Raw genomic sequence first — 13,465 nt, 5'->3', positions numbered from 1 at the left:
AAATTATCAATTTCACAATAGTATATGACCACACACACACACAAAAAAAAAAATCAAATAAATCTTTATTCTATATTTTATGTAAAGACACACCAGCAAGAAATTGAACCAACATATGAAGTCTTCTCCTTTCAGAATAAGGGAAAAGAGCTAAAGTTACACTTTCCACCACAAACTTGAATTTGCAGCAGAAAATTTAATCAGTGATACAAAGACATTCTTAAAAGGTCACACGGTTTTGTTATGCTGACTTCAACTCTTCATGTCTTTCATACATTTGCAAAAACGTTATCTCTTCATTTACCATTACATCATAACAAAGAGAAAGCCATTTTTCACAAGGCAGTCACATCATGATGAGATTACCAGGATGTATATATTTTAGGTTTTTCCTGTACAGGTAAAGGAGCGTTTCAATAAATATGAAGTTTCTTATTATCAGTGGAGTTTAGACAGAAATGAACAAAAGCACTTAATGGGGGTAACAGATACCTTAACAGCCTGATCATCATAATAATCTGTATAATTGGCCCACTACAAATACCAAGATAATCCTGTAAAAAACAGCGCAATCTGACAGCACTTTCAGTCAGAAGGTCATAGCCAGTTGCCAAACAACAGGATTTTGTGGATGATTCTAGTGTGCACTGCGAGAGGAAGGATATAGAATAACATCAATGTGAACTGAAAGAAGTCAAGGCATCTCACAAAGCAATCAGGAAGCAGAGAGAGATACCACAAAGCCATTTAGTAGCATTTAATCACTGCATTGTTGGAATACAGGAGGAAGCAAAGTACCTGGAAACGCTACTGCCATCTCACGTACTAGCCACTCCTTTTAAATGAGAGGTATGCTTTTTTTTCAGACATGAGTGTGTTAGCTGTTACAGAATCACAGAAGGCCAAATTATTTAATAGGGGTCTAGGGATATTTCATCTTAACAGTAATTTCTTTCTTTCCTCAGACTGACTTCAACCAAATAATAATAAGAAAAGGTAGAGAACAAAAAACCAGTCACTTCCTATTATTAAAGTGGCCTATTCCTATTATTATGGCCAGACTCCAAAACATGCAATATACAAATAAGGTTTTTTTCAGAGAAGCTGTCATTACAACAAAACCCACTGCACATTCAGCCATTCACATTTTACCTATGACATTCAACACAAATAACACTGACTCAGTAAACAGCTACTCTGTGACCTATGATTTAAGTGATGAACTAAAACTTCTTCCTAGCACCAATGCCTTATTTTCTAAGTAATACAGAATAGTATTAGCAACAACATCTGTACATGACACCTTTTTCCCCATTGACAACAGTTCACCTGAAGTCTTCACATTTCCCTTTTAAAGGACAAACTGCTTTCCTCAAATGCCAAGTTAATAACAATTTCTCTAGTTAGGCAGAAGTTTGCAAAGAATTAAGCCTCCTTTCTAAATTGTGGTGTACACTTTCTTTTAAATTCTGTTCACTTTGAGAAGCCTGCAGGATAAAAAAATGACACCCCTTACCAAGAGATACTGATCAGCCTTTTGGGTTCTACTAAATCCTTATTCCTGTAATTTTATCTTTACAGAAGTTTTCTGTAATTCTGCGGAAGATACATTTTAGTATTTTTCAACCTGTTGGTAAATTCATCCTCTCATTTTCTGAGCTGTGTAAAGTAGTGACCCCTGCTTTTTTTTTCTTAAATTGATACATCCTGAAAACAATAACAGGTTTTAAAATGCCACACAAGAAAACAGTTATTGCTTCCCAAAAGGCAAAAATGTATTTTAACAGATCCAGGTTAAGCTAACATACATGTAGGTCCAACATCCTAGAACATCAACAATTAAAAAAAAAAAAAATCTAGAAACTTAAAAAACAGATAAACTTTAAACAACAGGAAGTCAATATGCAGATGTTGGGATACTGGAAAGAAAAAAAAACAAACTGTAGTCCCATGCCCCCTGGTGGCACAAAAGAAACAACTAGACTGAAAACTTTCAAATACTACATTAAAGATAGCTGTGTATACATTTCTGTTTAAAATTAGTATTCTCCCTTTCAACATCTGTAACGTTTTAAAAGAAAGAATGCTTCACCTACTCAGAAAATTAACAGCCTATTAGGCCACTCACTCTAAAAATAACGTAAAGTCCCAGAAATTACTGGGGCTTTACAGACTGCGCAACATAGGCTCTGATCTTTAGATTCCTAAGAAGCTCGAGTACAGCTGCCATCTATACACATTTTTACCAGTTCCACTGCACATGGCAATAGTTCATAAACGTTACCAAGTACATAAGCAGTTAAAATACTGTTGATATCTATCCCACCTCTATATACACTCCCTCTACAACCGTAACATCAGACAACTGTTCAAAATTTATATTCTTATTCACCTATGTTCTAGAAATATTTTACCTCTTCCTCCAAGAAAAGTGTTCTATATTGCTTAGCAATAGCCTGGTCATAGATTACACCACCGATCTGCCTTATGTCATCTAACCAATTACAGTCTCTCCAGCACTGGCTAGTAACAGACATAGGGAAAAAAAAAAAAAAAAAGAAAAAAAACCAACACCAAGCAACAACATTAAAAAACCCACCAAGTATGTGTTTAGGCTGGTTCTTCAATTGGTATATACTGCCAGTCTCTAGCAGTTAGATATAAACTTCCAATCTGGAAGTCATGTTATATTTCATATTTCTAAGATGCACCTTTCATTTAAATTATACTTTAAACCTTCAAATATCTACAATAACAAGTTCTGCCATTTTACTGTTTATTATGTGACAAAACACTTTTCTTTGTAAACCAATTTACCTACTTCCTGTGTCACAAGAAATAGTATTTTGTTCCCTGATCATCTTCAAATGATGATTTCGTATGTTGCAATACACTTCCAGCAACTATTTATTTTTAAGCTGGAGGGTTTGAGCCTAGGACTCTGAGGAGCAGTGATTTTTACAGTCTGTTAAGGTATGTTACTTCAACTTTGAAGGTAGATATTCTGTAATTTGGAGAAATAAATCTTTAGAGAGACCTCCCATTGTGGAATTTAACAGGAATTAATAAAGACAAACCTGCTTTCTTTTCTGAAGACTATGAGATGCATCATGCCTGTCTTTAAAGCATTTAAACATGCCATGTACTAACTCAACTTGAATGCAAAACATGAAATAAAAAGCTACAGTTAGGAACATGCAACTATGACCCCATGCAGTACTCAAATTAACACTGACAGGCAACCAAATATTCTGAGATTTTAAAGATATTTGCAGTTTCTGTTGTGAGATGCATCAGCCATGAGACTTAACTTTAAGAAACAAGTGTCACAACTAGAAATGTACTTCAGTTTTCAGTCAGTATGAAAGTAGGTGTTAGGAACCCATTATAAGTAGAACATTTCACATGGATGCCAATTATGCAAAAGCTAGATCTATTTTCATTGCATATTCACCTTTTCTCCTTACTCATTTTAAATAGACAAGAGTAGACAACGCCGAGAACACAGTATTCAATAATAAAAATATTTTAAAATATGAGCTAAATAAGGAGAATATTGCAACTCTTCAAGACAGTTAACATACAAAAATAATCTGAGTTTCAACATTTTTAGAAGACTACCAACTTACACGGCCCAATTTCAAACAAAAATGCCAAACAGAACAAAACAGCAAAGTTATGCTAATACTGTTTCATCTTATTGATTGCTAGTAACAAATGTTGACTAGTAAAACAGATTTGTAGCTTGTTACAGGCAGCATTAAATAGGTCTAATTAAAACACACAGGTCCTCTCCATTACTAGAAACCTACTCAAAACAGTATTTGTGTTAAAATAGGTTTGAAAATTGTCCACAGATTTGGGAGTGAGGAGGGCTTTTGGTTTTTTTTCTTCAGTCTGAGCAGAGATACACCAATTTTACCTTAACCAATGATGTCTGAAATTTTGTAATCTAAATAGCTTTGTAGATACTGGATAGTGCAATTTGGCTAGCTGCACAATTCATAAATGTCAGCAGACCTCCCCCTGACTTTAGAGCATCAAGTCTCATAAGCAATCCTGACCAAAGACTTTGAGCCCTGCCTAACTGCACAGCAAACTGTAGGTACGCCATCTGGCTAAGTATGTCTTAGTCCAAGTGAATATCATTAAAGGATGCTTTGTCAATCTACCTACTTGTTTTAATGCAGGAAAATGCAATGTAAAGTTACATGACTCACCTGGTCTATACAACCAGTTAATAAGTTTATAACAACTCTGGTATAAACATCTTTCATTTCTCTCTGTTTTTATGTATTGGTAACTGTGTGCAAATCAAGATTTTATTAAAAAGCAAGAAAGGTAACCCTGCTACCCTGCTGTTACTGTACAGCAAATCAACTATTTCTACAAGAAGTGCAAAGTATCAACAAATCCAACAGTATCAAAAGTAGCTACAGCTGCACCAGTAGAAGAATGTCATGAGCAGTGCATGTGGTCACCATCCCCATAGTTATATAGGGCTGAACTTCACCAACAAAACCTGAAGCCAGCACAGATCAGCACACCATCTTCCCATATGGAACAAAAATTGTCCATACCTGCTAGCTGCACTGAGCAACCTGCTACTACCAGCACATGAACCAGCTACATAAAAAGTTCCTTATGCTTCAGTCAGCCTGGACCCTTGAGCAGTTTTCATGCCCCAGATACTCCAAAACAGTTTGCTTTCCCACTGCCCTCTGCTTGTCCTTCTCTGCTTCTGACGCTGATGTGATCTGTAGCAAGGACTCTCTCCAGAAAGGAGCATACTGCCACCTGGCACATGGAGGGAAGTCCAGTAACACAATGAAAGATCAAGCTGCTTTATTCAGTGGAAGTGGAGAATGGGCAGCTTCTCCCATCTAAGCAGTGTACATTGCAGAAAAAATAACAGTTGCGACCTTCATTTCCTCAGCGAACGCTCATCCTTTTCTAAACGCAGTTGCTTTCAACAGGCCACTAAAGATCATTTCTTCAGGAAAAGGACAGCTAGCTCAAATAATTGAAGTGGAAGCACGACAGGCCCACAGATGAGGAAGTCTCATGGAAGCAGGCATGCAGAGAAATCCACATAAGAGACTTCTGAGGCTAGGTCAGCTGGAACTTAATTATTTGTATCCAGACTCAGCCAGCAGCCACCAAGTGCTTGGTTCGAAACCAGCCAAAGCCCATTCTCCTTCTCACCCACATGAAAAAACAGACGACCACAAAGCAGCTGGCAGTGTCCTGCATAAGAGTCTCTGGTACACCGATGAGCTGCGGTGAAGAAAGCAGAGTACCACAACGAACAGAGGGATCCCCACCTCTCCACAGGATGTGGAATTCAAGCCAAGATTGCTGCCTATACAGATTTACTACAGTAAGCTAAAGCTTTGAGGAAACTGGACTCAAATCTTGTTTTCAGGCTGCACTGAATAGCAGGCATCTTAATTTTCTGCACCAGTCTTGTTGCAACTATTTCCAGGTACAACCTCACAGATCACTTACCAACTTCACTAAAATCTTCATATAAACCTCTGATTGGATGCCAGCATACTAAGATGGTAAGACCAGAAAGCATTCTCCGTACACTGTTAAGATTATTGTAAAGGTGAACAGAACATATTAAATGTAGAATTAAATGGTCACCTCCTGTACTGAAAAAGCAAGCAGGTAAAAGTTAGAAATGCAACTTCATATAGCATCTAATATCCAAACACACTGTTTCAGCACGTACTCACATTTCAAGGCAGGACACAGAACAAACCAACAAGCATAGAACGTATTGGTCAAAAGGACAAGTTAAGGTTTAAAGTCTTTATTAATCTGGGCAGAAGGCTTATGGGCATTTGTGATGATGAAAATTATATAAGTAATCTTGTTGATTTCCTAATTTTGAAGTACCATTTAAAACAGGCTCATTTTACTGACACACTGGAATTCTTCTGAATTAACTGAGCTACCAAACAAAAGTCTGTTCTCTAAAAAATAAGAAAGTTCTATTCCAAAGATGCAGCAGCCTGACAAATAGATTCTAAAAATCTGATGCATTTCCACATTCTGTTTTACCAGAGGCAGCAGTAACAGGAGTGTTTAATGTACTATTATCCTAGACTTAAGTTTCATGTAATTTAAGAAGAAAAATATAAGACATGCTGTTAGGAACCAATCTGACACCATCATCAGTGATCTGAAGGCAAGGAGAAAGGAAAGGGAGATTGAGACAAATCTAGAAGTATTCCCTGTTTAAAGTCAATCAATCTGAAAAATGGTCACTACTAGTTTGGTTGATATGTTTCAGGTTCATTTCATTTTTGATTCCCCTCCCTGCCCTATACTGAATCTCTACTTAAATGGCTAGCAGTGCAAAACTGAGGCACTGCTTACATGGTATTAAGAGTATGAGCATTTCAATAATACTTATTTTTATTTGAACAAGTCAAAAGTCAAAATAACAAAACTCTGTCTCAGACAAAAAAAAAGGTCACCTAAGAGAAAACTAGGAAACTTACTTTGTTTAGTTCATAGAGTTTAAGCTAGGCATTGACTCTAGGTAGCAGAAGGGATTACTCGTTTATAGGTGGCGTTACTACGTTTCTGAAAAACACATTTCACTCAACATTTTTCACCAGATTTAAAGACTGTAATTGAAGGAGGCTATCAGCTTCTACTTGACTGCTGCTTAGCCAAAACTTTATTGCTTGCACATCTTGTGTAAAGACAAATAACACTCTGAAAATCAGCAAGTACAAAGAATTGTTACTGACCTGTAATTATGTTCACAAACAGCCCCTCCTTCTTTACAAGGTACTAGAAGCTTAGCAGAAGAATTCGTAAGTTTTCATTATCTTAAGCTCATAATTATTTCCACAACACTCAAGGGCTTTTAGATTGTGAACTTAGTAAGTGTTGTTAACAGGGGTTTGTTTATTTAAATAAGTCAATGTTTCAAATCCAGGAAAATGATGTTTCCTTCTGTGGATTTCTTCACTCAACAGTCATTCCTGATGTCATTGCCTACACTCTCGAATTACCAAATTCTGATTTAGTCAAACAAGAATGTCCACTAAATTTAGGTCAAGCTGACCCACACTCCCAAGTACCCACCATCTCAAGTCCTCAAAACTGATGAATGAAAGGACTGCTAATCAAGGGAGTCTATCTTGGGAAATAAAGAACAGATAATGATAAGAACACCACTAAGTAAATTATGCAGAAAGAAGTCTCCAAGTTAGAAAGTTCTGGCCACTAGAGGAGACAAGCCAATATTGCATTCCTCAGAAAACTAGTTGAAAGTAGGACAAAGGTAATTGTGGTAATGACAGATCGAAACCTCCAACTCAAACAGCTTCCCCTATCCTCCCTTCCCCACACACCCCCAACCCACCCCTGGCTGAAGGAGGGCAAAGCCCCGCTTGGGGAGCATGGGGAGCATGTGCAGTCGGTAAAAGGCTTCAGCAGCGCTGTCTGAGGTGCACGCTGATCTGCATGGGAAGTGGGAAACTAGTACCAGCCCTGAGTATGACAATGCACATGCCATGTACTATGGATATGCTGGTGCTCTATGGTATATAATGCGTGCCCTCGAGCAGCTTGGTGCGTACATTAGGAGGAAAGATCCCCGGTGCACCCAGCGCTGCGATACACCCGTGTCAGCTTTCTAAACTGCCATTTGATTTCAAGAGTTTTCCTGGCTACACTTTTTGGCAACAATGTGATACTCATTAAAAGTCACTGTGCCCACAATGTTTCAGTGCTCAGATGTCAGAAAATTACAACTTCAAAGTTATGTACAACCTTAACTGCCACTATTTACATTTGGAGTAAAGCAAATAAATACCTGATTGTGCTGCTTCCAATACTTCCGCACACAGAAGTCCCGTTCCTTGTTATACAACATAGGTCTAAAACTCCTTAATGAGCTCATAAAAATACACCGAACATGCAGCAGCAAAACGTGTGTATTTATAATCCATGTAAGCCATTGATTTCAACTATTTTACCATGGCAAGACACCTAGCAAAACTCTGTCTGGAAAAGGTGTGTATAGCGTATCAGGAGCTTTTTCAAAACAGGAAGCGTACATGTCGACGCTGGAGGGAGCTGAGGTTTGCACAGCACAGAACTGGGGCACAGTAACTACCAAGTATGGGCTGATATGCTGCAGTTACAGCCAGTCAATGGAGACTCCAAGGTCACTGACAGTAGTGCTTCCTTACAGCAGGGGAAGTACTGCTTCAGCAGTACCAGAGTAAAGTTCACAAGGCACCTTTGTTCAATATACAGATTCAAAGAACTGCTGGTGTTTCTGCCATGTATTTGGTCCCAATTTCCTGCTGTTACCACTCCATCCCACCATGATTCATATTTTGGCCAGGTAGTACTATTATTAAATTATTGGCAAGCTCAGATGAAGTAACACTCCATGCTGCAATAATCACTGCTTGTGCCATTTGTGCAGAAGTATTTGATGTATTGTGTAGATGCCTTGAAAACACAAATCCAGTAAAGGAGTTTTAGCAGTACCACCAACAGCCAGGCCAAGAAATGCTTTGCAGGAAGAACACTGGAAACAAAAGAACAAGCTAGCTGCTTCTAGAGAAACTGTACTTGATCACCTACCTCTGTTCAATGCAATGCAACCTGTGAGCCCATAAAAGCAGTTAATGGGCGGGGGGGGGGGGGGGGGGGGGCGGGGCGGCGCTGTGAGCAGAAACAACCTTACACACACAGGGGAGCTATGGCCCCTTAAAAGCCAAACCAAGCTATGTGAAAGTAGTTAAGAGGAAAAAGCTCATCCAAAGCACTGCCTATCAGGTACTGACAGAGGATGCCACATTGTGTTGATGTTTTGCCTTGCTCAGGCATAAAATTAACTCAAAATAAACTTATATATGAAGACTACAAAAGGCCACATATTTCTGAAGCAAGATACTCTTACAAACAAATCCTCCACTTAATTTTTTTTAAACTGGATTTTTAATGTGTGCCATGCATGCTTAGGCATGAATCTACCAAGATTCAGATGCAGAAGAAATATTCCACAAGCTTCTGTAAATGAACAAATTTTATGAGTCCATCCTAACTCAAGGTAAAGTTAGTTGAGAAAACAAGCCATGTTAAGCTGTTTATTTTCTTCTCTTTGGGTCCAAAACACAGAATAGATTCATATAGGCTCATCAGTATTTGGTATTCACCTGTATACAGTAGCACCGGTTCTTCATGATAAGCTGCTTATGGACTTATTCTACTTCAGACTGCATTTCAATGTATTTTTCATTTAGTAGTTATCATTTAGTTCGCAAATCGCTTGTACCTGACACTCGCTGCATGGGAGTGGCATAGGACTAACCACCACTCTGCACCTCTCTCCGCTGTACAATAACACAAGATGTCTCAGAGAATTCTGTGTTATTACAGACAAAAACAATACACTCAACCATTTTTCCACCATACTCTACTAGAAGACTCTTATACAATGATTTTTACTGACAAGTGTTATAATAATAATAATATCAAAACGCACCTAAGGCTATTCCTCCACCTTGAGCTCATCTCTGCACAATGTTGTAACATTGTTCCTAGCCTAAGACATGATGCTAGGGCACACCATGTCCCAAGACATGTTCTGAGACAGGAGCATCCTATGGCTAGGAACTGGCTCAGAGAGAAAGGTAGAGCTTGTGTTAAGGCCATCGTAAGAATAATATACACCTCACAAACAGGCAGGATCCATAAAGATATATGCAGGAATTACAGAGGAGAGGTTAGTAAGTACTGATCTCCATGTATTATAGGTACCTAACCTTCCCAAAATTAATAGGGAGTTCAGTTCTACGGCAACATACACATCTTCTGATATTATGATTTAAATGCACCACCAATGATGACAAGGCTATAAATCACTTCAGCCCAGGTTCTACTAGCTGCCATGATGCCACCTTACCATGGATAGGTGTGGATAACATTCACTGTAAAACTGACTACTGATGCCAGCTTTTGCAAACCCAACACCTAAAAAGACACAATGCCACTAACTGCCTCCCAAGCCTGACCACATAGGCATGTACCTATGGATATTCACCCACCTTGGGAGATCTTGTCCAAAAATTATTTCTGCAAGACACTTCTGTTGGCATTCTTGAACAACTATCTGCCTGAACTATCAAACCAGAAAGCAAGCTCCAGAAGGACAACTCCTGACTACACTTGAAATAAGCTTGAAAGAAAGCAGGTGCACAAGACCGAGTCTGATGCAAAGTACCTCAAGACTACGCAAAGAGAAGGGGCCTTGTCTGGAAGAGAAAGTGGAAATGAAAGTGCAACAGCAATCCTAAAAATTTATTTTATTACTGGTATTAGGTACCATGACACTTTAGGTAAATGCAGACCGAAAGGCACTGACAGCTGAAAAACTCCAATTCTAACACTCGCAGAAATTAAACAAAAGCCCAGATAAAAGCTCACAAGCTAAACAGGAGGTACCCACTTCTCTCCTCTGAGCTTAGTGTAAGCCACATAGGTCAGGAAAAAGCAGGTGATCAACATGCAGCTTCTGGGACACAAAAGGGGGTGCATGTTAACAGAACCACAAAGCTGAGAAATTAGCACACTGTCAGAAAGAGGCACAAAGTGAATCATTCCAATAATTTGTGAAAAAGCTTAAATTCCATTTTCTAAGCAAAAAAAGTTCTGACTTTTGTCATCAGGAAAGAGAATGACTTCTTAAATCTACAGGCAGACGGTGCTGCCATAGTTTTTCTCAAGAACACCTTGAAGTTTCTACATCTGTGGCTAGTTTCACTTACAGTACACTGAGTTCTGGCAACAGGGCCCAGACACAACTCATTGTCAGCTGAGGAGGATTAAAGCTGTTCCTTTCAAATATTTCTGGTGGCTTCTACTCCACTCTTAATCTTTCACGTTTACTTTAAACTAGTGTTATAGGCTCTGAAAGCATCTGCTAGGTTGTCAGAGGTTTCCCAGTTCTAACAAAGTGAAAAATTTCTACCCTATGGGCAGCAAGAGGAAATGACAAGATCAAACCAATTTAATCTGTAACTTCCTCAAAGAATAAAGTAGTAAGAAAGAAGGTAACTGTTCACCCAAAGGAAGGGCCAAAACATTGACAGGCAGAGGATTCTCCAGTGACAGTCAGCAGCCTCAAAGAAACTGACATATGGACAAGACGAGTGAACACTGACAGACTGTTCTAGAAGACCAAGGGGAGGGAGGAGGACGGAAGGAGAAGTGTTTGCCTCTAGCTGACTATATCACATAGAAGGAAGAGGTGTAACAACTGATTAAGGTACTAAACCCTTGGTTACAAGGGAGAAGACCATGTTACATCGCACACCAGTGTTACACTGTAGGACACAGACAAGAATTTCAACCGCATGATACTGACAACACAAGACAAAACATGTCTAATAGATCTTCCCTGTTCGGTCTAGTATTTTGAACCAAAACGTTAACATTTAAAAAAAAGAAAAAAAAAAGAAAGAAAAACCACCCCTCATGTATGAGCTTTCCTGTTCTAGACTTTACCTGGATTAAACTCAACTGGTGCTATAAAGACACATGAAGTGATCTCCTCATATAAGATATCACCATATCACCAAAGCAGCACTTTTTACAAGTGTCACACATGGCATTATTCTCCTGCTGGAGTTACATATTGAACAGATACAGATGCTTTAGCCAGCTTTGTGATGTTTTCTCCTCTTAAGCTTTCCCACTCTCTTAGTTCCTACAAAAACTAGTGGCTGACCTCTGAACTGTAACTTGAAGGAACAAAGGCTGCACAGATCTGCACTCTTTCTCTGCCTTATATAGTCGAGGTTTTTATCTTTACCGTTTACAAAACACTATCAGCTATTACTTTTACATTAAACGAAAAATTAGTTATTCTGTCAAAGGTAACTGTTCATTTCTAAATAAGCCTTTTGAGCTCTTCTGTTTCCTCGAAGCCTCTAAACACTTTTGGGTCCACTATTTTAAGAAAGCTATTTATACACAGCAGTATTCTGCCATTCTGCACTGCATACCATGTGGTCTCTGAAATACTTTTTTCTTCTCATGGTTAAACAATTCTTATTAGAACACGACCACGACACACAGCTTTTGAATTTCTCTCCCATACGTACAACAAGGGAAAGGGAGGAACTACATAGCTGCTTAGTTCAACCATGCGGTGCAGTTAGTTATCAGGCCGTTACGGCTGCAAAGCGAGGTTTAGCGGAAAGCTGTAACATGAAGTCAGTATTTCTCTAAACCTACCTGTTGATGCCATAGCCGAGGTCTACCCTCGAGCTGCCACCTCTTCTCCCTCCCCAGTCCCGGTCCCACGGTGCAAAGCGAGCCCCGCACTCCCCCAGCCACTGCCCGCCCCGGTCCCGCGGAGGGCGGCCGCTCAGCGGAGCCCCCAGCCCGTCCCGCCCGCCGCCGCTCCGTGCCGCCCCCGGCCGGGCGGGCGAGCTGCGCCCGACTCCCCGGTCCCGCGCCGCGCCGCGCCGGCAGCAGCGCCGCCCAGAGGCGGCACCGCTGTCCCCCGCCCCAACGGCCCGGCAGCCGCGGCATCTCACCGGCGCCCCGGGGGGGCAGCCGCACCGCCGCGCTCCGGCACCCCCCCGGGCAGGGGGCGCGGGGGCCTCCGACGGCACTGCCGCCGTCCCCGCCACCTCCGCCACCGCCCCGGCGGCCTGGGCGCTCGCCCACCCGCCGCGCCCCGCTCACCTTGGGGAAGGTGCCCTCCCGCCGCGGGCTCTTCGGGTGGTCGAAGTGGCCGCGGTCCAGCATCAGGTAGAGGGAGAAGATCACCACGCAGAAGACCGCGCTACCGAACACCGTGAACTGCCGGCTCAGCTTCATCTCCGCGGCCGCCCGGCCGGCCCCGCCGCCGCCGCGCTCCTCCCGCCGCGGCCGGCGCTCCCGGGCCCCGCTCGCCGCCCCGCGCCCGCAGGTGAAAGTTCTCCCGCCGCGGCGGGTGGCGAGGACCCCCGGCGGCGGCGCCCCCGGCGCGGGGCAGCCCTAAGTCTTCTCCGGAGAAGTGCGAGAAGTTGCCCCCCGCCGCCTGCCGCGCCGGGGCGAGGAGCCCTGCCGAGACCCCGCCGCCGCGCCGAGAGCCGGGCCGAGTTTCCGGGAGCGGATCGGGTTCTCGGGCAGGCTGGCGCCCCGCGGGGAAGTGGCGGCGGCAGCGCTGCGGGGCCGACCGAGCGCCGCTGCTCCCCCCCCCCTCCCCCCGCCCGCCCCTTCCTCCCCCTCCGGCCGCCTCACGAGCCGCTCCGCTCCTCCGCGTTGCCTGCCAGCGGCGCCGGAGTCTGGCACCTCCTCCCCCGCCCGGCGGCCAGAGCGCTGCCGCTGCCGCTGCCGCCGCCACCGGACCGCCGCGGGCCGCCGCGCACACGCTCCGCGCCGAAGGAGCCCCCGCCCGCCCGCGCCGGCCGCCGCCGGAGAGCCGCGCTCC

At 42.4% G+C, this 13,465-nt stretch overlaps 1 protein-coding gene across 2 annotated transcripts in view; it reads right to left on the bottom strand.

Annotated features, from left to right (window-relative positions):
• The window catches only part of MAN2A1 (mannosidase alpha class 2A member 1), a 128,045-nt gene extending 114,835 nt beyond the window's left edge, over window positions 1-13,210 (bottom strand). Inside the window, exon 1 of one of the 2 annotated variants that reach the window (XM_080371225.1) lies at window positions 12,736-13,210. In XM_080371225.1, coding sequence (XP_080227351.1) covers window positions 12,736-12,870 — 135 coding nt within the window. In that variant the 5' untranslated portion in view covers window positions 12,871-13,210. Of the gene's footprint in view, window positions 1-12,279; window positions 12,604-12,735 lie in introns of those variants that run through there. The other variant, XM_080371224.1, reaches the window with a different exon arrangement.
• Window positions 13,211-13,465: the final 255 nt, after the last annotated feature.

Source organism: Falco punctatus (assembly GCF_963210335.1).
Source record: "Falco punctatus genome assembly, chromosome: Z".
Classification (NCBI taxonomy): Eukaryota; Metazoa; Chordata; class Aves; order Falconiformes; family Falconidae; genus Falco; species Falco punctatus.
This window is presented reverse-complemented; position numbering and strand designations above follow the sequence as displayed.